Source organism: Falco biarmicus, chromosome 3 (genome assembly GCF_023638135.1).
Source record: "Falco biarmicus isolate bFalBia1 chromosome 3, bFalBia1.pri, whole genome shotgun sequence".
In the NCBI taxonomy this organism is placed as follows: domain Eukaryota; kingdom Metazoa; phylum Chordata; class Aves; order Falconiformes; family Falconidae; genus Falco; species Falco biarmicus.
The window spans coordinates 101,461,137-101,487,434 of NC_079290.1; the positions used below are offsets into that span (position 1 = coordinate 101,461,137).

Here is a 26,298-nt window from a genome sequence, read left to right on the forward strand (position 1 = left end):
CAGTGATTTATAAAATTCCCAAACACTACGCTCATTTAAGGGTAATGACTCACAAATGAGGTGAACTGCAGATTTTTAGCTCTCAGGATAAAATATAAGCTACTTAATTCACAGCATTATTCCCTGTAATCTTTTGAACAAACACTGCATTGAGATCAATTAGGTGGCTCAATATTAATACCATTATACTAAACAGAAAGTTATGCAATACTGCCTAGCTAGGATTCCCTATTGTATTTATAAACACACTTTCAAATTTAAAAAAAAAAAAAAAAGGATAAACCCAAACTCCAAAATCATCAGGAAGATTTTTTTTTTAATTCTCCATAATTACCAAATCAAAGTAAGGTGTCAAACCCTAAAACATTCAAAAGCCATAATACATGCATGAACAAGTTGGCTACATTTCTAAAAAAGGACCACAAAAGCTTAAAGGACTAAACAGACAGCATGCACAGAGACATGCTTTCAAATAGATGTACAACGTTTATTTAAATTGACAATGTTCCAGTCACTACGTAAAGCAGTCTAATGACACAATCTGTTGCAGCTTTATCACACTTTGTGCTCACTTAACCAGTACTTCTCATTTAATTTATGGAAAAAGTCTCTGGACTCCAGTGCTTTAAGTCTTTGCTTCGATTTTCACACAAATCCATTTAGTACTGACCAGACTGTTTTCCAGATCTTTCTCTGGTATATACTGGAAAAAGCAAGAGAGGTGCTCAACCTACTAGATATTCCAAAGTAGCTAAAAATGATTGTTAAAATAATCAAATCTGACTTCCCACATATCCCAAAGGACCTCACACAGCAAATTCTGCACCAAGCACATAAATTCCGGAGTTATGCTAGCTCTCTCAGGAGGAAAAGCAACCACCAAAACAAAAGCAAAACTAGCATTCCTTGATGTACAATCACTTCAAGTGAAAGACAGCAACAGGTAAATCTATTGAACAAAATCTGTTCTCAACGTCTGCTAAAAAAGAAGCATATCTGTTCTGAGTTCAACTCACTTCAGCTTCTCGCCTTTCTCAAAGGCCCTCGTGAGCAGTGTAGCCCTCCCAGTCTTCTGCTTTCTGACAGACTCCGAGGACGCGAAAGCCTACGCTGGTCACAGAGGGAGGAAAGCATCAGCGCTCTGCGTGGCAAAGTGACTGAGCAGAAGCAATCAGCAGCAGTAGGGCAGCGGTGCTATGAAGCTCGGTGCAAAGGGGTATTTTGGCCAGAGACTTCTGCAAGGTGAGAGTCAGCAAGAAAGATGTTACTGCCGCATGGTGCCACAGTGCTTGTGGACCAGGCTAGAATGGTCCACATTCCTGGAATGGCTGGAGAGCTTTCCTTTCTGCAAGCTATTAACTAGGCGGTGTATTTATTCCTTAAATTCTGTTTCGTAGATATGTTCGTCTTGGCCTCATACAATGAGAAGTTCTGTATAAGACAGTACATAAGCTATGCTTTAATGCCTAAGCTAATTGCAACTCACAGACTTGCTGTTAATTCCAGTATGCTCTGAATCAAGTGGAAGATTCACATCTACTACCACAGACTTGGAAAAGGAGTAAGAGGTTGTTATCATCCAGCTCATTAGGAGAGGCAAAGAAATTTTTAGAGACTGCCAAATAATCTAGGAGCTCAGCCATTCTTGCAGAAACATTTAAAGCACATTTTTTCAGAGCATAACTGGTTGTTCATGTCACCAAAACTTAAGATGAAAATTTACTGAGTCTCTAGGAAGAAAAATAAAACACACCTTAAACTGCAACATCTGAAAACATTTCTATTGCTGCTGTCAGCCCTTAAGGGCTATTTGCACAATGTAAGCAACCTAATAAAGATCTTCACAATACAGAAAAAATAAGGTAGCTTTCTAAAGAAGTTACTGAAGGCTGAGGCAATACTGATTTACTTCCATAGCATCAGATCCTAATATTTAGGCTCCAAACACAGGTTGCATCCAAAACAGGAGGGATTTAACTTTGGCTGCCCTTACATTTTTCTGTATAGCTGCTAGGTCGCCAGGCTAGCCCCCCATAAAATATTCAATGTATACTAGTAAAGCCTTATACCACTTTTTCTAAAAGTTGACTCCTCACCCATTCCTGATGCTCTATTTGCTGTTCATACCTATGCTCAAGCTCTCACACACTCCAAGCAGTCCATCACACTAAGTTCTCTGATCCAGTCTGCAACACTCTGGTTTGACTGGAACTAGTTAGAAAGCATTCACTAAGCACAAAAGAGCCCTTCAGAATAGTCCCAGGTGTGCCCAATTATTTAGTTGTTCCTGCAGGCTGATGAAACCATTAATTTTCGTGTAGACTCCTCAGAAGGCCATAATTTTATTGCATACAGTTACGAGGCCCCTAGAAAACAAGCAACCTGACAGATGTTAAGAGCTCATTTATTATTCGATGGATTGTATTTCTGCCAATAATAGATACTGTGGCATCAGCTTGCCAGTCTGTCTTCTGAGTTACGCTCTCAAAGAATCATTGATATTTCTGGCAGCCTTTTGTGGCTTAACAAGTCAGCCCTGTTCTTAAACGAGCAAACTGCAGGGGACTGTAAGATGGGACCATTTGGGGCAAAGACTTAATATTGGACTTTTCTACCTAAACAAGGCCTAAAGCAGAACGAAATACAATTTTGCATTGTTTTGTTAAGCTTGTTTAAATCAAATGTACTTCCTATATTAAAAGGGGAAAAGAATATGTTAATGCAGTTGTTTAGGCTATTGTTTGTCTGGAAGAGGAGGGATAACTAATGTCTTTGGGTCTGCTTGCTCCTGAAGGCATGTTTTACATCTGATCTGCTTAAGGGGCCAAAAGAAAGGTAAACACAGGAACACTCTGATGCTGCAAAGGAGAGAGGAAAGGAGAAAATAAACATATAAATTATAAGAAAATGTTTAAAAAGAACCAACAGAGAGAAGTGCCTACACAGGAGTGCTGCAAATGAGCTGTGTACAACACCATTACTTTTGAGGCTGGCAAGCATACAGGCATGCAAGCAACTACATCATATAACATGGTATTCCACAATACACAACAGCTCACTCTTATAGATGCCCAATACGTGGTCTGGCTACAGCATAGTATATCAAGCTCTCCAAGCACAACAGCACAAAAACTCAGCACAAGCTACTGTAGCCTGCTCCAAAGCCACCTTTTCAAAAAACAGTTTGGCTAGATCTACACTGCACTGTGACTTAAGAAAAGATAAAATAAAAAATAAATAAAAATTGTAATAATAATAATAATAATTAAAAAACATAAAAATTCCACCTTATACATTATTCTTCTAATATAATTTTCTGTTCTTCTATTCTTAACCTAGATGCTCTGTTGTTTTGGGGTTTGATTTTTTGGTGGATTTTTTGGGGGGGGAGGAGGGGTTGGCACAGTCTTCAAGTTACTAAGAGTTTAGAACAACTTCTGTCTGACCATATTTATGGTTATGAAAAGCAAGCCACTTAATTTCAATATACATTAACAATGACCAATTGCTCAGCCACTGGATCAATGTAGTTCCTTTAAAGTATATGGCATCATGCCAAACCACCCCAGCGGAAGAGCTGATGCAAGATTTAATTAAAGAATACCTGGTTCTGCTCCTGTTTTGTAGGAGGTACCACAGCGTTGCAGTGTCTGGACTAGCCTGACCTCCTTGGCACTGCAGGGTTACATATTAACAACGATGTGGTCTTGGGTGAAAGTCTGTGCTTACATTAAGAGACCAGCACCACTAGCCCCCTAAACCCTTTATTTTCTTTTAATTTCACCAACCACATTCTCAGCTGATGTAAATCAGCACTTTCCCATTTACGTCAGCAGTTGTAAGAAGATTTACATTAATCAATGGTCTGGCCCCATTATGATTTTATCTTTAAATTTTGTACATTTTCAGTTTGTTTGAAAAGACCCATTCAAGGTCAGCTTCCATATCCTACTAACAAAAGTTACCAACATTTCGTAATTTGTGGCAAGATACTTATCTGAGGTATTACATGACAACATACATCAGCAACACAAAGTATTTAGAAGAGGAAGGAGAAAGCATTATATCAGTTGAAACTCAGAGGGAACTGTAAGTTAGCTGGAGGCAGTCGATAAAATGAGAATCTGCAAGGCAACAAGAGCTAAACACAGTTGGAAACACACCATGGGATCACAGACACTCAAAACCACCATAATTTTTATCTTCCCATTCTACAAAGAATTTGTTATTTCCCACAGTGCCTCTTACACCAACAGCAGTGTGGATCTTTCTTGCTTCAGAGAGGAGTTACAGCCTGTGAAATAACTTTGCAAAGCACCTTGCAGATTCTGGGAAAAAACAACGCAGCTAAATTCAACACAGGCTAGGTTCTGGGAGTGGGGATCAGTCTGCAGTGGTTTAGAACTCTCTAAACACTCAAATTTCAGAATACATTCTACAGAGACTCTCTTAGAGCCCAGCTTTCATCTGCAGTTATAATTCACTGTGGCTGAATTTGTGCTGCTGAACGTTAGCTGCAGCTGAGTGCCTCCAAACATCCCTTCGAAAATACAAAGCCAAGATGCAGATTAGCATCTAACTGAAACATGGTAAAAAAAATGCACATCCTCACAGCTGCTTTATAACAACATTCTATAAATTTTTGCCTTATACTAAAAAATATGCTAAATATTCATGAAGAAATTTAACAAACACAGACAAAACACTTAGCAAACACAAACAACACATTGCACAATCTACTCCAGGTACTTACATCTTCCACTGTTGACTGTTGGCAAAAAAAAAAAAAAAAAAAAAAAAAAAAAATGATCAGCAGACAAAACATTACCTCAGGTATACTATCGTACATACAAATATGAAAAACAGATCTTGTAAAAAACCATTTTGAATTAGTGTGTGCATGTCCACATGCGTATACATGTTTACAACGTGGGTATGCATACATATACACCAATTTAATATAATTTTCGCACAAAAATTTCTATCATGTTTCTCTTCAGCTGACGACATGAAAGACTGAAGATCAACTAAAAACTCCTTTTTGGAACAGTATGGATGGGCTTGCTCATGCAATGCTTCCAACTCAAAAAAGTGTTACACTGGGGAGAGATATACACATTATATATATGGGATTACAGGGAAATCACTATTGAGAATGGCTGTTCCCCTAAGGACTCTGTGGAACCCATACACTGGTTTGAAATACACAGATAAAAAAGAATGGTCTTCATTTCTTTCTTCAGAAATGTGTTAACCATTAAAAGGTAAAAAACCATAATCCCTAAAATGGAGATGTAGCAAAATGATGTGTATTTGTTTTGGTAGGTGTGAACCTGCTGATCCCCATGCATAAAGTTTTTGCTTTTATCCATGCTACGTTATACTTTTCACGCTTCTTATTCAACTATAGACTGGGAAGTGGGAGAGACCCAGCACACCACCCAACCTCCTGTTGGCTACTCAGGACCTGCAAGAGGCCTGTGACACTTCAGAGGGTCTGTCCTTGTATATCAGAAAAGTATACAGTTCATTACATAGTATTTAAATTGTCCTCTGAACATACCATGCTGCATATTTAGTTTCTAAAAAGGCGAGTTTATGCACTTGAGAATAATTTCAAATAGAAATGTGCCATCCTTAGCTTTTCTTTTTCCTCCATTGCATATTAAATATTAAATAATTAGAGACATGCTAAGAGGTCTGGCAGCCTGTGAAAGTGGACATGAGGACACAGGCTAGTTATCCATAGCCAAGAAATGGCATGACTACCTGATTCCTTTTCTTACCAGAAGTGCCCCCCAAAGGGGGCAACTGAACAACTGCAAGATTTACAGATTTCTACCTATTTTTAAAGCCATATTTACGGCAGCAAAATAACAGTCAAAAACCATAATCTCCCTGAACCTGATGATCTGTGCTGGTTTGATTTATAGAGGTTTAAGAGCTGGCCTTACTTATGGCTCTGTTAATGTAGTCTTGGGTGCTATGAACATCTCACTCATTATTCACATCACTTTATAACTAACTTTTTGAAGTTTTAAATATTTCAACACAATGTCACATTCCAAATTTATCAGCTCATGCAATGAGCCATGGCTTTGCCAGTTTTTTACAACGGCCTGTTAATCAATGTGCCCAGGAAATTGAGAACAAATATTTGCATTCCCCTAGGGTAGAACTAGGGTCAAAAGAACCAAAACCCCATTTATACACACCATCACCACCCTGTGATGTGAAAGAAAGGAATGTTCAAGGTTCAGTGATCAAAAGCAAATTAGAATGATAAGCTTTCTAAAGCTATTACAGCATAGGGAACATCTTATCTATTTAATAGAAACATGACTTTTGTTAAATGGACATTTTAATGCACTTTGATGAAAGATGAAGAGTTAAACTCTTGGAGATATTTGGTCAGAACAAAACCATTTCTGTTATCCTACACAGTAATTAAGCTGGATAATCCGCATTTCCCTGGCTCCTTTGCTTTGCTAGATGGTACACTGGATAATATAAAACAGCCTTGAGCAAGAGACTACTAGCCTTTCTACTGGTGTGGATACAAAGTACCACTCAAAGTGCTATTAACCGAGCATATTTCCAGGCTTACAGAAATAGGTCACAACGCCACAGCAGTACACAAACTTCTCAACCCATGTAAAGCATAGATGAGCCAGAAACAAACTATGCCAGAGCAAAGGAATGGTCAGGGATCATTCTAGACCACAAAGCTCCTACAAAATTCCCAAAATGTTTAATCACTCTGTTCACCTCCAAGGTAAATCACCCTCCTTTTCAGCCATCCAGTGAAATGGAGTTCACATCCCCTGGGCATCTGGGGGTAAGTCACACCTCACCTAGCTAAGCCCTGGAAACAAAAATGTTTCACTTGGGATCTGCCATAGTTTTGGGGCATTGGACTAGGGGCCAGATTCAGCTGGGATAAACCAAACAGTGGTATGGCCTTATGTACCCAGGCACTTAGTTTGTGCAGTGCTGCAAAACAGATCATACCTGTGTTGCTTTGGAAGCCCAAGAATAGCCCCTGTCTCTTTCTGGAGTTGCATGACGCTATACCCTACATGGCTTACAACACACACAATGATGGCATCAGTAACGTAGAATTTATTCAGGCAAAATAGATTCATATACTCAGTGACAGACATAATACTGTCAATCCTGACCATTTGTGCCTCTCACAGTTTGTGTATTTTCCCCAAATTCTTTAGAGTCATTTAAACCAAAAGGAAGTCTTTGGCCTTTGCGGCTGATCAGAAGGGCCTGAACCTGTGAACAGTGACAGCTGAAGACCAAAAAGCAACCCCCAAAATATCTTTTTTTTTTTCATCATTTTTAATCAAAAGTAAAAGGTTTTCATGTTTCCAGTAAGTCAATTTAATATGCATCAACAAGTTTGTAACAAGACTAACATGTCTCATTAAAAGCTTCAGTACTGGCATGTGTTCCTTTGCCAGCCTCCTCACAGAGCAGAAAAAGCAGTAACTCTGCAGAACAAGGCAGATGTTAATCAAAGAAGAGCCAGCTTCCAGGTTTCATATCAAATTCAATACAGACCATTAAATTCTCCAGTGGTATGAACCAAGCCTCTACAAGTCTTTCTGTTGCTCCAAAATCCACTAAATCCATCTGCAAGCAAGCTGTTAATTAAAATACTCCAAATCGCACAATTCAGGTATACAGAAATATATAAAGATAAGTTTTATGAATTCATAGGCCCAATTAGAAAAAAGGACATAGCTTAAGTTTGCACTGGATGTCTGGTCAGTTCTTCTCTGATTCTGCCTGGTATTAGATTATGAACAGTCAGGAAGAGTATCTGTTTTGTATGTCTTGTGCTAATTATGTTACCAGGATACTAAATACCAAACAATGACATATACGATTTAACTAGTAAAGATGTTGCTCAGATGACTAATGATGTATATCATGGGGTTTTTTAATCTTTGCATTTTGATAGACTTATTCCCTAAACTATACCTACACTAGAATTCCTAATTATGATTCAGCATCAGAAAATGAGGAACTCCTTACGCAGTCTGTGACACCAGCACAGAAGAAATCAAACCGGTCAGATACAGAGAAGCAAGAGGGTTTAGTTTTGCATATTGGCACAGGAGTATGAAATGGACCTTTATAGGCAATTCGTTTTCAGATATACAAGTATTTTGTGCACAGTAATTTTGGGTACCACAAACCATGCTTGTTTCTTTCTAATTCTTAGCAAAGAATTAGGAAAGAATATCCTGTCAGGATAGACTGACTTGACATAAATGGCTGTAATTTGCACATGTTGGGATAATTTCTAATATATATTCACGCACTTTCTTACCCTCGCAAAACTATCTCCTGTACAGAGAAAATATCAATGAACCATTTCTAATTGACAAAAGTTAAAGTGAACCAAGAGTCCACTCATTGAAAAATTAGGTTTTTTCTTATGATTAGACATGTACATTATTTATCAGATATGATAAATGCTAGGTTCAAAATAAACAATAATTATAAATACTATGATTCTTCGTGAGAATGTCCTTGGGGAAAAAATGCAAGTATGTTAGGGACAAGGTATACCTAGCATAAACATACCAAAATCATTCATGAAATCAAGGCATTATAAACTTCCAAAATTAAGTTTCTACAGATTAATCCAGTCATATCACTGCTGACAGAAGAGTGGTGACTCCATTGTCTAGCAACAAAGATGCACTTCAAGGAGGCAGAAGAAAAAATTGCCATAAATGATACTAAAATAATTTAAGTTTAAAATACAGAGAAACAGAGGGAAATGCAGAATTGGCAGCTCCTCAAAATACTTTTATAGCAACATTTCAGATGCTTTTTTGGAAAATTCTGATGGTAGGTCCAGATCTTCCAAGTCTCAAACATCCTGTTTTCCACCTTAGCTCCCCAGGTCATGGTGCCCACTTCTTCTGCCAGCACTGGACAGCTAGGGAACCTTTCCTGGCCCAGGATCTCACCAGGAACACAGTGACTAAATGACCTAGGCTGTGACCTGCCCATTAACTATGCCTGGCCAGCAAGACCCCACAGCAGGAGCGGTACTAACATGTACTGATGTGCCGCAGCTGGAGACCACCAGTAGAAGGCACGTTCTGCCAGTCACAGTTTCATTCTGCATTCATGTTTCATCACAGGAACAGACAAACTCTATGAAGTCCCCTAGCTAGCGATTGTGCTCTACTCTGTGTCCTAGCACATGTCTGTGCCATCCAGTGTGTGACCTATGTGAGGACTGACAAGCTCTGGGTTGGAAAAAGAAATTTGAAAGTTTCAAAATGTTCAAATGCTCATTCAGATCCTTGTAATTATCAACTGTTTTCACTAGAGATGTTCTGGAGTTGCATGCAAATACAAATATTCAGGTCATATATATATATGAAAGCTTTGAGGAATCTTTACTAGTCCTCTGAAGAATCATAAGTAAAAATATTGATTATTCCATTCTGCAAATACTCCTTCAAATATCACCACACCTAAACCACCTGATAGGAGAAAAAGCTGCAAATGAAATAGAGTTATGGAACAATAAAGTACATTTATGTGGGGGAAAAAAAGTGATGAATCACTGGAGAAATGTGACCAGAACACAACTACTACACATCAGGCAACAGAACTGCTGCAGAGTACCCAGGTGAACGTGGGAAGCACCTCGAGCTGGAAAGGTAGGACAAGAGCTGGTGGGTGACAGGCAGAGTCCCTAGTGTATCCCTCGCACCAGGGCCCCTGACATGCATCATTGAATCTGACAGTCCAAGGGACATACACAGCCACTTGTAATGCTAAATGGCAGCACTCCGGAATGAAGCCACCACTCAAAGAACTGGGTAAGGCAACCCTTCCTCAATCGGCCACACACCTGGCCTACAACCAGCCAGCTCTTACGCCTGTTTTCATACTTACAGCAGTTCCCAGTCGACTGGTAGTAATGTTATAAACACACCATAAGTAGGCAAATGTTATAAAATTGTGGAGAAGGGTGTTTTCATTGCTTAAACATCATAGAAAACAGTGGTAAACCTAAGGAAAGGAGTCTACATCATCTTTATCTCCTTATAGTGTAGAGTTAACTTTTGATGTGCCTTATGTAGTGTAAGACATATAAGCAGAGTTTTCTTAATTTAAAACTGCTTTTCTAGAATGTAAGTCAGTAAAAAAAACCCAAGTGTAACACGAACAACAATGAATCTTGGGCAGCACAAAAAATACTTATGTCAGACCTTGCCACACAATCACCTTGTTCTAGAAGCCCAGGAGAATAAGTGAAGTGTAGACAAAAAAACTCAGTGTTTTTACTACCTAAGAAAATGTCTGATATTGACCAAGGGCAAATCTATCTATATGGTCAGTAAAGCAGCTTAATGTGGGCCCCCTATAAACTTTTAAGGTAATAGATGCTGTTTCATAGAGACACTATGGCCTTCCTTTTTTCTTTCAGTTGCAAGAAAATGGTTCTGCAACACCAAAATACATCTGCTTTTCTCAGGTGCCTGCAGTTCTTTGCTTTTACAAAAACACATTGCAAAGCCCATTTACTTCAGCTTGTTCAAAAAAGTGTTGGTCATAAGAAGTCAAAGAAGAAAAGAAGTTTCGGTTGAACACATTTTTGTGAAGCAAAGACAATTTAAAACAAATAGTTGCTTATAGGATTTGCAAATACAAAAGCCCAGTTAATTCCTCAGCAGCTTACCCAGCCCCAATGACAAGTAAAATTCTTCTTTTTGAGTGCACAGGGAGAGACGACCTAGTGCCTACAGAAACATAAATGTCCATACTTAACACATTCTAATGTGAAAATAACATTCGGTACCTTTTACAAACAATTAAGCTTACAGTAAACAAATATTAACTCTGTTGTCCCATACTTCCTCAAGAGATTAATTTTAGATTCCTCAAGCACATCATTTAAAATGTATTTGTACTTGCAAATCACCTTCAGTACAGAAGGGATCTCTCTTGCAAAACAAGAAGTTCAGTTGCCAGAGCAAGTGGTGGGTGGAAACACCTGAGGAATCATTTGTACCAAAGCTTTAGCTTGGGTCAGGATTAAATCTTTTTGCTACTTTCCCTACCAGTAACATAACAGCAAAAAGTTTTGAGACACATTATTACAGCATGAGGGCTTTGCCGGAGGATTTAAAACAGCCAAGAGCCTGGCTGCCATCTGCTGAGACTGACACTCAATTGCCCTGTGCTTCTGCAACAAGTGTCCTCTTTCCCCCTTACTGCTGTGCCTGGTTGAAAGAGGGAGAAGGCAGAAATCTGAACTTACTCTTTACCCCTACTCTCTCCCCAAAAGGTCTAAACTAAAATGGGATACGGTAATTCTAGGGGATTAGCTTGTTGCAAAGGCTGTCAAATGGGAATTGAAAAATCAGACTTTTCCTAGGAAACTTGCTCTAGCATTCCATGCAAAACAACTACCACAATGCTGCAGCGCAAGAGATGTATCATCTCTTATCTGCTGGGATAAACAGCAAAACAGAAGGGAAGGAGTATTGCCATGACAGTAAAATGCTTAAGCCAGATACAAACTTGCTCATACAATCAGTCTCTCTCTTCGCCACAGTTGCTCACTGCATTTAGGTCTGATTTTTCTTTCTTTCTTTCTTTCTCCCTCTTCATAACCCACAGCTCACCCTTCTGACCATCATGCACACTCCTAGTCAGTTGAATTTGCAGCACCGTGAAAATCAGCTGAGTGGCACACGGACCTGGTGTTACAGCAGCGTGAGAACTAAGGAGCTTTTCCTAAACTGCACTGCTGCTGTTGCTAAGGGCAGCAAAACACAAACAGGCAAGGAAGTGCCCAATACACTTAATACACTGCACAGGCGAAGTGGGAAGACAGAGATGTGGCTTTAAAATCCCACCAGCTCTAGCAGCATGCAGCTGGGGATAACTTTGTGAGGATGTGCTTGATAATTGCTCAAATGCTACTGCATCAAGATTGTCTCAGAAACCAGCCAACTGAAACTGGATGTTAACGTGAAACTAAACAAATTGCAGATTGACGTTCTGAAGTGAAATGGACCTTGCAGACCTTTCCCATTATAACCTACTTCCTTCCTTCTGCACAGTTACCAACCTTCTCTTGAACTATTCCCTTCACCGCATGCAGAAGTACAACAGTCTGAGGAAGATTTCCAAAAGTAAAAATGGTATTGAGGCATCTAACTATCCTTGAATCCATTGACTGTTACAAGCATCACAACTGCCACTGGTACTTGTGCCTAACCAGCAGATCCCATCTCCCTCCTGGCCCTGGGCATGGCTGAAAGTCTGCCAGAGTCACTGACCACCAAATACAGACAGCGCATGAACGGACACTACTGGAACTCCTGCTGCTTAGAAACATTTAATGAGTATTCAGTATAATTTTCATGCTCTTCTATCATAAATTCTATTCTCCTGCAATGAGATGTCAGAGAGGCCCTCCCTCATTCATCATCCTATACTGACACTGGTCTATACATCATACTTCACCCAGAACAGGGCTATAAGTTCAAGGCCATATCTGGGGTAGGTTTGTGAAAAAAAATAGCTATTTTCCAACAGCTGAGCATTTGGCCCATTTATTTCAGTTGTTTGGAGGCCTTAGACTGGTAAACAGCCAGATTTTAAGAAACTAGGCACTGGATTAAAGAAATCTATCATCGATACAAGAAATTATAGATAATGAGATTATTTCATTGAAGACCACCTTCAAACCTGATTTGTATCAGTAGTAGAATGACTAAGAGCTTTTTAAATAATATTTTTTAAAAGACCCAACTCTGATTGATGGTTAGGCCTCACAGACCAAGACTACAATTATTTTGCAAAATTTTAAAAGCGTTATTATTACTGTCATACTTCAACTATTTTTAAAACAATTATTAATTTTCTCAAAGAAAAGCCCCTTCCTTACAAAATCAGATTCACAGATTTCACTAGAGAAGATAAATCTGTTTCTGATGGACTACTTATTCTGTCTTGTCAGTCCACGAGAAAAGTGAAAAGAGATTTTAGTAAGAAATCAGTGCTTTATAGTTCCCATCTATTGTTCTTTCTGAATGCAGATCACTGTACTTACACCATATCTTGAACACAAATTTTATTGTTTAATTCTGGTTTGGCACACATTTTCTAGTTATATGCAAATTTAAAGTAATTGAGATGCTGCCTTTGAAGAACAACATTAAAGAACTCCCAAAAGCAGATGTCAAACATTTAGCAGTTTAACTAACACAAAAGAAACACTACAGCTGCATACAAATACACAACATACAGCTGATGCATAAAGTTTTCTTCCTTTTGCCTCCTTCCTCACTAACCAGAATTGGAAATAGATAGTTGTAATTGTTTTATTGGAGAAAAACTGCACTGAAAAACACTTATCAGGTAGGAAATGCCAAATTATATGTGCTTCATACAACCAGAATTGATAACCTTGTACCTAAGCATAATGATATCATCCTTAATCACTGAACACAAATTTCTCCATTTCTGTGCTACTTTTCTATTATCCTTGATAATAATAGTAGCACTATGCAGGTACCAAAAAACTGTCACCACCACCAAGCCAGTCTCAATGTGCTTCCAAAACTCAGTCTAGGACAGGCCAGCTCTAAGAGCTCCAAGACCATCTCCTTCACTGGGCAACAAAAAATCCTGCACCAATTCTGAATGCGCCACCAGCCCTCAGGAGTACTGGGCACAAGGCCATATATCGCTGTGATTGCTCACCCTTGAGGGCAGAGGTCAGAGCTCAGAGCCAGGCCAGCTGCCTGGTGAGGAAGGTGGGAGGCCATCCCCAGGAGCATGCTTGAAGAACAGTCTTTGCCGTCTCCAGGCTTGAAGAACAACAGCACTACTGAGGTCATGAGAATGGGCTGGTGTCCAGCGCATGAATGTGGGAGCCCTGACGAATTATATCATGTTCTAAAACCATGTGGGGGTTTGGGGGAAGAGAAGAAGGAAAGGAAGGGAGGGAAGGAAGAAAGGAAGCAAGGAAAGAAGGAAAGAAAAGGAGATGGAGCTAATGAAAGCTTTTTGGTTCAGAACTATGTTTTATGTGTTCAGGGATATGCAATACTGCTACTGTATCAAAATTTTACCTCCCCCCACAAAATTATAATCTCTTACTTAGATCACAATTAAAAGTGAGACGAATTACTTGATTCTCTACAAGTAACTAGTTTCAGCAAGATTTACAAAACTTGATCAAAGGAGACTCAGGACTGGAATAAGAAAATGCTGGAGGTCAAAAAGTGAATTTATGAATAAAAGACATGGGAAAGCTTAGGTAGTGCAGATATGAAGGTGTGTTGCTCAGTTTTATATACACATCAGTAACAGAGTATAACCTTACTGCGTCATCAGTGTTTAACTAACTTTTCCTATTTTTAAAAATTGTTCTCTTTCCTTTGTAAAAAAGACCCAAACAACTGGGAGAAATGAATGGCTACACAAAAACAAAAAACTATCTCTACAATGTTTGAGTCAATTGCATAAATATATAAATGGGGGGGGGGGGAGGAAAATACAACTTGGAGTAATTTTATATGGTACTTGTAGTAGCATATCAAATCTGTGACTTCTACTTGACCTTCCTGTTGATTGTGCCCATTTGAAACAAAAAAAAAGTTATGATCAATTATAAAATGCAGGTGTTGTATTTCATCGCCTCTGAATAAGAAGTATGCAAGAATCAATGAAGCAGATGAAGGGACAGTGTGCCCTCAGAGAGTTTGCTGGTGGTACCAAACCAAGGAGCGGCTGGTGGCCCAGCGGCTGCGCTGCTGCTCAGCCAGAGCCGGGCAGGCTGGGGGGTCGGCAGAGGAGCCCCATGGAGTCCAACCACGGCCAGTGTCGGGTCCTGCCCCTGGGCAGGGACAGCCCCACGCACCAGCACGGGCTGGGCTGGCCTGCTGGGGGGCAGCTCTGCAGGGAAGGGCCTGGCAGTGCTGGGGGGCAGCACGTTGCCCCTGGGCCAGCAGCATGACCCGGTGGCCAAGGGGCCAGTGGGACCCTGCGGGGTGTAAGGAGGAGCATGGCCAGCAGGTCGAGGGAGGGGATGCTGCCCCTCTGCTCTGCCCTGGTGAGGCACATCTGGAGTGCTGGGTCCAGTGCTGGGCGCCCCAGTTCAGGAGACAGGGAGCTACTGGGGAGGGTCCAGCGGAGGTTGTGAAGGTGATGAGGGGCTGGAGCATCTCCCTGAGGAGGAAAGGCTGGGAGAGCTGGGGCTGTTCAGCCTGGAGAAGAGGAGGCTGAGAGGGGACCCTGTCAGTGCCTACAAATATCTTCAGGGCGAGTGCCAGGAGGACGGGGCCGGGCTCTTTCCAGTGGTGCCCAGTGACAGGACAAGGGGCAATGGGCACAAACAAGAAGTTCCACCTGAAGATGAGGAAGAACTTCTTTACCCTGAGGGTGCCAGAGCACTGGGACAGGCTGCCCAGAGAGGCTGTGGAGGCTCCTTCTCTGGAGACATTCAAACCCTCCTGGACGTGACTGTGCAACCTGTTCCAGTGACCCTGCTTGACCAGGGGGTTGGACTGGATGATCTCCAGAGGTCCCTTCCAATGCCAACTAGTCTGTGATTCTGTGATGCCAGTAAATGTAGGGCACTAAGGCCTCAGTTTTGAGGGTCTTCTAGTACAAGGTGTCCTACTATCTGAGGACATCTGCCACACAAACCACTAAATTCCTGGGAACGAGGCATGAGAGCACAACGCAAAAGAAATTGAAAAACAAATGAGCTGATGCTTTTTGTCAGGCAGAAGCTGTAATTCAAGCATTTGTTGGGAATCACTGCTATCTCCATACAGATTAAAACAGTAAAAATAATGCAGAGTCATGCATCTCACAAAAATCCACATACAGTGTTTTCTGAAGCCTGCAGTTATCTCCTCAGGCTATAGCCTAACACCGTTTGAAAGAAACAACTGTTCAACAGCTTGGAGAATTATGGACTAGAACTAGTCAGAAGTTTACAACTGATACCAGCAGTGACTGGGAAAAGCATTTCAACCAAGTGTGATCTTTTCATATAAAAACGTCCCTTCTCCAGAGAAAATACTGAGTTTTGAAGAAAATTTGCTGGTCTAAGACTTCCAAAATTGTCATTCCCATCATCTTTTTCTGCGTGAAAAAAGGGTTTCTTAGGTTTATGACCGGATCCAATGAAGACAACAGATTTTCTTTATTGAAGGTTTTTGACTGGATGTGGCTCTTCAGAAAGCTGAGTAGAAGACAATCAGTGCATCATGCTCAGAGCAATCAGAGTAATAATTACTGAAATAATCACTGAAATCAGAATGGTAGATATTTGTGTTACTATTAAATATAACAAACATATATTAAAAAATAAGGCATAATGCGGGCACATCACTAACATTAAATACAGGTTTATTTCTTAAATACTTCAGACATCCTACCTCATTATTGACTTCAGCAGGTTTTTTCTTTGTTTCTCCAATGTCCAAATAGCTGCAGAAGGAAAACAGTTTTGATTATTTACAGAAACATCTAACTTACACCATATAAATATTTCTACAGTTTTTTCACACATGAAGCTTTTACAATTTATCATGCCTCAAAGTAACATAAAACATAACTACTTCAAGATTTTAATGAAGGACTGTTAATATAAACCTGCAGGCTAGCCATCTGAGCTAATACAAAAGACAGGGGAGAACCAACCACCTACCTTCAAGGTGATTAGAACAGACCATCAACAACTGCCTTCTCAGGAAGAAGCTCACATGCTACTGTGAGGTGGATCAATAAATCTCAGCACAATATCAACTTACCAGAGTTTTCAAAGTCATTATCTTGCTTCTTAATTTCTCACAGCAAGTCTCTGACAGATTTAAAGCTTTTCTCCATACCCAAGTTTAACCCAGCATATCAGCTAAAGTTTAAAAGGATCTACTTGTGTTTCAACAGGGCATGGACACATCTGAACACTGTATATCCTGGTTTCTTGTGGTTATGACAAAACAATAGCATCTTCACAATTGTTTTTTGAATAAACAAAATACAACCTTAACTGAACAAGAGAACACAATACATCTATTTGAACAATACTGTTCTCCATCAGAGTACATATTCCCACAAAAACATTGCATTAACACAGAAGTGTTAGTTACAACACACAGTGATGGATTAGCTGTATGTTGCCTTTCCAAAGCAAAGGATGTAAATAAGCCTTCAAGCATAAGTAACCCATACACTGGCAAACAGGCAACTGTCCAGGTACCCAGGCTATGCTAACTTCTTTCCCTTGTCAGCACTCTGAGAGCCATGAGAGTGGTTCTTCTCATGAACGCAGCTCTCGGCAGCTGCCAGTACTGCAAGGTGTTTCTGGTTCTCAGCACCATAGGAAGACATACCTTCATGGGCAGTTATAATTCAGTAGAGTAGCACCTTTCAGCACCTGCTGCCAAGAGCTAAAAATGTCTGGGGCATCTACTTCACACCAGGAACATCTAACCCAACATTAGGTAATGGGCATTTGTTACAGGTTCTCCCTATTCCCACTTTCAGTGGGAAACCACAAATGCTTTGCCAGGCTTTTAAGACTAGAAGACCCTATCTGAGAATGTCAGGTATACCTGATGGCAAGCACCAGTGCAGGGTCACCAAAAGACCTCAGAGCTCACAATGCAACTGCAGTCCTCCAGTAATGTCATGCTCCCTAGTTAATGACAAAAAATAAATAGATTCGTTTGCGTGGTGGTTTGACCATGGCTGAATGCTAGGTGCCCACCAGAACAGCTCTATCACTCCCCTGCTCAAGTGGACAGGGGAAAGAAAATATAACAAAAGGCTCCTGGGTCAAGATAAGGACAGGGAAATCACTCAGCAGTTACTGTCACAGGCAAAACAGACTTGACTCAGGGAAAATTAGTTTATTATTTATTCAGATCAGAAAAACACCTTCCCCCTTCCCTCCCTTCTTCCCATGCTTAACTTAATTCCCAATTTTTCTACATCCTCCCACCAAGCAGCACAGGGGAATGGGGGTTATGATCAGTTCATTCCACTTTGCTTCTGCCACTCCTTCCTCCTCACACTCCTCCCCTGCTCCAGTGACTGATCCCTCCCATAGGAGACAGTTCTCCATGAATTTCTCCAATGTGAGTCCTTCCCACAGGCGACAGTTCTTCACACACTGCTCCAGCATGGTTCCTTCCACGGGGTGCAGTCCTTCAGGAAGAGATTGCTCCAGCCTGGCTCCTCTGCAGGGTCACAAGCCCTGCCAGCACACCTGCTCCAGTGCAGGCTTCCCTCAGATTACAGCCTCCTTTGGGGATCCACCTGCTCCAGCGTGCGGTCCTCCCCAGGCAGCAGGTAGAGATCTGCTCTACCATGGACCTCCACAGATGAGAGAGACAGCCTGCCTCACCATGGTCTTCACCATGACTGCTAGGGAATCTCTGTTCCGGCACCTGTAGCACCTCCTGCCCTCCTCCTGCACTGACCTGGGTGTCTGCAGAGTTATTGCTCTTACATACTCTCACTCCCCTCTCGCTGGCAGAGATATTATTTTTTTTCCTTCTTAATATGCTATCACAGAGGTGCTAGCACCATTGCTGATTAGCTGGGCCTTGGCCAGCAGCAGGTCCATCTTGGACCCAGCTGGCATGGGCTTCATCAGACATGGGGCAAGCTTCTGGCAGCGTCGCACAGAAGCCACCCCTGTATCCCCCCCCATTATCAAAACCTTGCCATGCAAACCCACTACAGTTTGCCAGAGGAAACTTTCCTGCCTGGCCAAAGTTAAGAATTCATGGGACATGAATGTAGGCATAGAAGCAAGGAAGGGGGAGGAGAAAAAAAAAAAAAAAAAAAAACAAACAAAAAAACCACACACAAAACAAAACAAAAAAAACACAACCAGAGAGAGAGACAAAGAAAAAGCATTGTTCATTCCATGAAGGAATGCCAATTGCTTATCGATGTACCACAGAATGACCACAAGGATTTCAAGGCTTCAGTGTGCGGGGACAGTAAGACACAGCAAGGCCTCCAGGCAACCCTTTGAAGTCCTGCCAATACTTTGGAAAAGGTAAATGTAGCAATGTAGTGCAACATTTAAAAACAAAGTATCTAAGCCTCCTGTTTAAAAACAAACAAAACCAACTGTTTCAAGCTTCTCTATGTAAACAGGAAGGAGTGCTCTTCAGACCAAAAAAAAAGAAGTCTTAAAGCCTGCAAGACTGAGAAGAAATCAATGTCTCAGTAAAATAGTTCCACCAGCCTATAAAACATCTGTTGAATGTGGTTCTTGTTTTCTGGGCATCTGTGAATTACTTTGAGGAGAACTAAGAAAGGCAAAATATAGTCAAAGGCTTAAATTCACTATGCAGAGGTCTGGGCATTCAGTTGTCAAATTTCAGGGGTCTACAAATCTGAAGAAGTCTAAACAAGGACCAAAGGCTTTTCTTAGAATAACAGCACTCAAAAGAGTCCCAGACCAAAATACAAAAGTATTTCCACTTGCGAAGAAAGCAGAAATACTCAATGACTATCCAAGCCAGTGATGAAACTACAGTGTTGTTTAAAGAGACACCGCCAGAGAGAGGACAATCTACCATTAATTAATGAGCACAAATACAAGTAAATGGGCAAAGGAAGGAGGAGGGTAGAGCAGCATGCTGGGGGGAAAAAAAGCTAAAAATCTAAACCTGCTCCAGTGTAGGCAGTTTTCTTTCAGGAAGCTGAGAGTCAGGGAAGAACTCCACTGGGGTGCAGGCCTGAATGTGCATTCTTACTCACCACTGCAACAACTGCCATACACCAGCACACCTCACTGCATATACACCAAAAAGCCTGTACTCACTTAGCACACCTGTATATGACAAAACAAGTGAGAAACTTGCAACTGCTTTATCTTTGCCTGTGACATATACACAAACATATGCTCTTTTCTTTAATTCCTACAAAACAGAAAACTGTCCCTTTCAATTAACCCTGCCTCTATGACTTTTCTAGCTAAGGTGTCTCCCTAATTATCATTATGTCTACAACACAGTTAAGAGATAAAACCAACATTAGCCCTTCAGCCTGTCTTAATGCTTGTAAAGGCACTGCCAACACTTACAGCACTGTATCAATAAATACTAACAGTGAAGAACTCCCAACTCCGAATGCAGAAATGGAAAAGATATCAAGTCATCCCATTTATCCTAGGGGCACAGGACTATGGCATACTATCAAGGCATATATAACACAGCCTACTTTTACCAAATCCTTTAGGTTAGCTTTTCTTAAAGTATTCTCTTCCTATCTTGTTACATGTGGCAACCATAAAAGCCTGAAAAGTTACACCATAAAATTCTGACCATAGAACACAAAATGACAAAAATAAATGCTTTTTCCCATCCAAAATGAATCCAGAGTGCCCAGTTCTCTACACAGTGCATGCTAATGCTAAACAATTTTAGCATGTCTGTTGAACATAAAACACCTTTAGGGAGGTGAAACATGATGTGCTGACAACCAACAGCTTTAAACCATCCACAGAATCACAGGACTTAATACTGTTAATTAATAATTTAATACCAAAAAGATACAGTGGATCTTTCTTGAGAGCCGAGCACTGTATTTCACATGGAAGAGAGTACAGAGGGAAAGGGGCTTATATTTAGCCTGTCATACATCTTTCTCTCTAGCTTTGCCACTGAAGCACAAGAAGCTTCAATAAGTCTTCAGAAGCAGCCAGTGACAAAAATTGTACAGAATGCTGATACAGATCCTGTTAGTTGCACAAAGTTTCATCCTGAAACATAATGAGCTCTCCTGAAAAATGTGGTGTCCTCCAATCTATGAAACCAAGATGAGCAAGGTCCTGTAAAGCTGGTAGTTTATCACAAAAATTCCCAACCACCTCAAGAAAGGGATTGTTAATTTTGAAATTATTTTTTTTTAACTCAGCTGTAGGAAAAATGCCCACAAAGACTGAACAAAACGCTTAATTAGTAAATTGAGACCATGAAATTCACTGCCAGAATCAAGAACCGTTATTGATCGTGTGCAGAGCCACTCAGGAAACACACCTAAAAGCCCCGATCTCCTCCACAATATTCTCCCAGTCACTTACAGAGAAACTGTCAGCTTGATTCTTGGTGTCCAGGCAGGGAAAAGAAAGCAAATAGTCATCTTCTAAAAAACAGGAGGGACCCAGCTATTCTGGTCATAAAAAGGCTATATAGCTACCCAAAATAAACAGAAGGGATAGAGAGTTGGATAGCTGAATAGAACATATTTTAAAAATAGCCAAGAAAGAAAGTGTGGGGAATTAAATTCCCAGGCTCATCAACTTCACAGCAGGACTGTCAACACTCCACCTTTCCACAGCTTTCTCTCTGTTACCACTGGGCACGAATACTGACACTTGCCCCTCAGTTAGGAACACACATCACAGCAACGTGCCATTGCCACATGTCGGGCTAAAGGGCCGTCTCTCCTTTTCTACCATCACCTCAAGGAGATGGCACTACGTGACCAATGGTAACAGCAGCCTTTCTACAGCTCACCTCTAAAGCTCTTCTGCAGTTTTAATTGTTACAAGTACCGTTCTCTTTGCCTTAGGTCACAGCCTTTAAGTCCTCTTTCTGCAGCACCTAATAAAAGGGGATGAGGGGTGTCCTCTGATGTATTGCCACAGTGCCGAACCCCAGATGTTGATATTGCACATAAAACCTATATCACTTTTTAGCCACTCACTTGAGTTTCTTGAAGGCTTCCCTGCCACCAGCCACATACTGCTCTCCGCTCTGAAGCTCCTCCAGCTGCCGGACACGATGCCCACCCCGGGGGGTGTAGATGTTCCGCACAGCTCCAAAGGGGGCCTTCACCCCACCTGTCACCTCTTTCAGGAATACTTCGAAGTTGGACACTTTCTTCTCGTTGATGACAATACGGCGCCCTGGGAAGAAAGGGTCCCCGTTGCGGTACACCAGCACACTCTTCACGATCGGCTGCGAGAGCCACGACCCCTTCACGCCGGGGTTAGTCATGCTGGGGGGCTTCGGGGCTCCTGGGCTTGGGCTGCCCACACCTTGGCTCGGGGAGGATTCCTGCCTCAGGAGCCTCTGACAACAGCCTGCCGGGGCTGAGGCGCCCACCCACGGCCCCGCCGGGGCCCGGGCAGCAGGGCCCACCTCCCGGCCGGCAGAGGAGGGAGCCCGGCGCCGCGGGGAGGGACTGCAGCCTCCCCCGGGCTTGCGGCTCCGCGCAGCCCTTCCCTGGCAGCTCCGCCTAGGCAACCGGCTCCTGCGGCTCCCTGGCGCCTGGGACGTTAACGCGGATTACATTAACCCGGGGCGGGGGGGGAATTTGCATGGACGTAGGTCTGACCCAGCAGGGAAGCGGCCCGCATGGCGTGTGTCCAGCCAGGCGGGGGCCTGCCAGAGCCGGGGCCGCCGGCCAGGGGCAGGGTGCGCGGGGCCGGCACGGAGGCGGCCGAGTCACCGGGCGGTGGCTGCGGGAGGGAGCACGGGGAGGCGTCGTGCACACGGGGGCAGCGGGAACCGCACCTAAGCGAGGGAGCGAGGGAAGCCCCCGCCCTGCCGCTTCCTCCCCGGCAGCCGAGGCAGCGCGCCGGGCTCCCCGCCACAAGGGAAGGGCCGGCCGAGCTGCCCTGAGGGCGAGCGGCGGCGGCCAGGCAGGCTGAGGCGGCACCGCGCTCCCGCAGCCAGCGGCGGGGCGGGGGGAAGCCGGCGGCCGGGCCGGGCCGGGCGAGGCCGAGCTGCCCCAAGATGGCGGCCCGCGCCAGGCGGGGGGTCTCCAGCACCGCCACCGCCAGCCTGTCCCCGACGGGCCCCGCCGCCGAGGGCCGGGGGTCAGGGGTGGTGGCCTGCGGCCTGCTGCCTCTGGCCCCGCCGGGGTGGGCAGGGGAGAGGGGTGACTGGAAAACAGGCATTTCATTCACATCTGGCCAGCTATTTGTGGGAGTTCTTACTAAAGGGGTCAGGGTTTCCCCTCTCAAGAAGAAAACTGGCTTTTAATAGACCATCCAGGACAAGCTCACGAAAATGTGAGGCAGCTGGCCCAGCATGGCAGTAAGGGCCTCACCAAAGGCAATTTCAGCAACACAAGTGACTGCTTCAGGCTCCCTGCACTGAGTTCTTTTCTGTATTCCTTTGCTGATTCTGATACACGCTTTCCCCACTGGAGATTTAGTTACTTGGTTCCCGATTTTTGCCTTGCCTTCATCATTAACATCTAATGATGACCACTTGTGTGTGCAGGATGGTCCATGTACAAAGGAAATGAACCACTGAAAAATCATGCCTCCCATTATTTAGTCTGTTTTTACTTTCCTTGTCAGTTGCTAAAAGTACCACCTGAAAAGTGGATCTTTGTTCCAGGTTGCCTGTAGACATTTGCTGTTTACGTTTCCAGAGAGTCAGAAATAAAGCTGGACTGTGATCTTGCAGGGAAAAAAAGTTATCAGTGAGGTTGCAATTAGGCTCTTGGACTACACAAATTAATTGCATATATGCAAGGGCCACTGATATATATTCTTATTTAATGTGCCTACTAACTTGATGCCCTCTGAATGTCTTTTTGAGATGGTATGTAAACATTAGAGACACTGTTTGGGTGCTTCTCCTCCATCCTACCATCCAAATGGGCAAAACTGGCCAGTAACACAAAACTAAACTATGCTCCCCTGGTATTTGGGGGTACGTTTATTTAGTTATTTGCATTTCCAAATAAATTTCCAATTATTTCCAAAATAAAGTATTTTCAGTATTTCTATCATTCTTTGGCTGATTGAATCTGCTACACTTTGTTCTCTTAAGAATCTGTGATCTATCACAAGAGCTAATACCACTTCTGTTGAGCTGGTCCAAACCTGCAGTTCTGTCTGAATAATTTTAGTTAATCAGACTCCGAGGTGACTTGCTTGAATTTCAAATATACCATGAAGAGTAGCCTGATAAATTAGAAGAATATCCTTGGGCACAATTTATTTTTAACAAAAATACATCAACAGAATAGAACAGGAAAACAATAGGCAAAAGAAAATAACCCGTTTGTGGCTCAAAGACTGGGTTAATGTTGCACTCTTTCCTAAGTAAGTTTTTGTAATTCTACATAGTAGATATGACATAGTATATACAGATATACATTAATATATATACTTAGTACCAGATCCAACCTCTACCATTATCAAAAGACTCCCTTAGATTTCACACATAAACATATCAGATCATGATATCATCCTGATACCATTTTCATCTTAAAAAAATACGTAAACGAATGATCCAATTGCAAGTTGCATTTTCCTTGCTAATTCTCAGCCAAACATCTCCAGATCGTCCAATGTTTAAGAAGTAACTTTGGGTATTGCATTATCAAAATAGTAGACTATTTTTTAAAAAAAATCTCCTTAGATTATTAAAAATTGTAAAAACTCAATCAAGCATGCATCTTATGGACTTATTCAATGAGCAGATGTGTCTCTGATGTGTCCAAACAAATTCTGGATACAGATAAGTTCTCTTTACTTGAAAACACTTTAGGCACGCTTGGGACATGACTTTTGGCTACACTTTTTAATGTTTTGCTCTTTCCAGGAAACTGCATAATAAAATACAGAGACTTTGATTCCACTGTGGATTTTTGCCACACCTTGGGTACAAGAAGCTGTGAAACCTGAGAGAAAATAAATAGAAAATGCCTTAGATTCAAACCGAATTCCTTTAACAGCCTCTCTGCCCCACAGACTGTCACCAGACTGTAACTGGTCTAGACCGTCCTAGGTGGAATTGTTTAGTGTAAGGTAATGTTTGTTCTTCCAAATGGATTTTAACACATGTGATGGAAGGAATTTTTCTTTCCTTTTATCTTACCTCCTTCGATTGGAGAATTGCCCCCCTGCTGTGAGTTACAACAGGGCAGTTAACCATTACAGAAAGAGCAATTTCAGGGTGTGGGAAGCCAAATATGCTACTGTTATTGGTTAACAGTTAAATTTCACTAGTTGCTGCTGGATTCCTTCTAACTAATAAAGGGGAGAACTAAGCATTTACTGTCCTCGAATTAATGCTGTTTAACATTGATCTATTGCAACCTGAAATTAAAATCGTGATTAAAAATGTGGTTATGTGTGAAAATGAAAAATGCTGCTGACCTTCACATCATTCTGCAGTCAAGCAGTGCTATGTCAACCATCTGCTATTTTGTGCCAGATTCTACCACTTTTGGTGATCTTAGGCCTAATTTGCAATCAAACATCTTTGGCATAGGAATAAGCCACAAAGTGTTTTACTGGCACACCCATTTCGACACTTGTGCTACTTGTCTTTACCTATGGCCATGCTAGTTACAATCACTTTTGTGGATTGCAATAAAATATCCCTTAAACAGTACCAGAGCACTGCTGTTGTCCAAAACTGAGAGAACAGTATGAATCCTTTGCAGAACTGCAATGAATTTTGCCCATAGTTTAACCTTTACATAGCTAATAGCTGTGCCTCTAAAGACTTCATCTTTCAAATTCAGCTGCTTTCACGTCTGACCTCTAGCCTTTTACTACTGCTGCAGGGGAGTCTCACCCTTTTCTTACACTTAAGGCAACAACCTTCAAATCCAGCCCCTGAAAAAGCTGTCCAGCTCACCGTGGGCTACAGAGCCCACTATTTCACACCAGCCTTTTCAGAATGAAAGATTTTATTTTCTTCAGTAATAGAAACAAAACAAAACCAAACCAGAGTTTTTCCATTTCAGTATGAAGTCACCATGTTTTCCATCTTGCTTAAGTACAACCGCTGCCTGAAAGCTAAGAGAAGCTCAAACGCTTCAGCCCGTGATAGCAGGGCCTTCATCCATGAAAATCCGCTCCTTCTAGCCTTGCCAGGGCCTGACCTCTTATCCCCACTATTGTTTCAGTTTCTAAGCAATCTCGTATCACATTCCCAACAGTAACAAGACAACTGGCCGAACGCCCTGACACAAATAAGATAAATTCAGAGACACATAATCTCTTTATGATGGAGTAATGTCAGACCTCTCATCTTACTTGAGGTGGATGCATGAGACCACATCAGTCAGGTCGTGTGTCAGGAGCTCATGATGCACCTGAGGCCATGTAACAAGCACGCGTTGGGGGAGGTGATGAGAACAGAGCCATGGCATAGCAACACAGCATCGAATAGGGTCACTTTTTCTGCAGCAAAATGCTGTGAGGTCTCTGGCATTTCAGGACCAGGAAAGATTTTGCAGCTCGTTGCAGGTCCCTGGTAGCACAGCTCATTGACAGCC

General features: G+C 42.1%; 1 protein-coding gene across 2 annotated transcripts in view; it reads right to left on the reverse strand.

Annotated features, from left to right (window-relative positions):
* Positions 1-22,293, reverse strand: part of DCDC2 (doublecortin domain containing 2) — a 68,398-nt gene extending 46,105 nt beyond the window's left edge. Inside the window, exons 1-3 of one of the 2 annotated variants that reach the window (XM_056333321.1) lie at positions 21,751-22,293; positions 16,455-16,506; positions 4,754-4,768 (exon numbers count right to left, since the gene is read on the reverse strand). In XM_056333321.1, the coding sequence (XP_056189296.1) occupies positions 4,754-4,768; positions 16,455-16,506; positions 21,751-22,043 (360 nt within the window). In that variant the 5' untranslated portion in view covers positions 22,044-22,293. The remainder of the gene's footprint in view (positions 1-4,753; positions 4,769-16,454; positions 16,507-21,750) is intronic. The other variant, XM_056333322.1, reaches the window with a different exon arrangement.
* Positions 22,294-26,298: the final 4,005 nt, after the last annotated feature.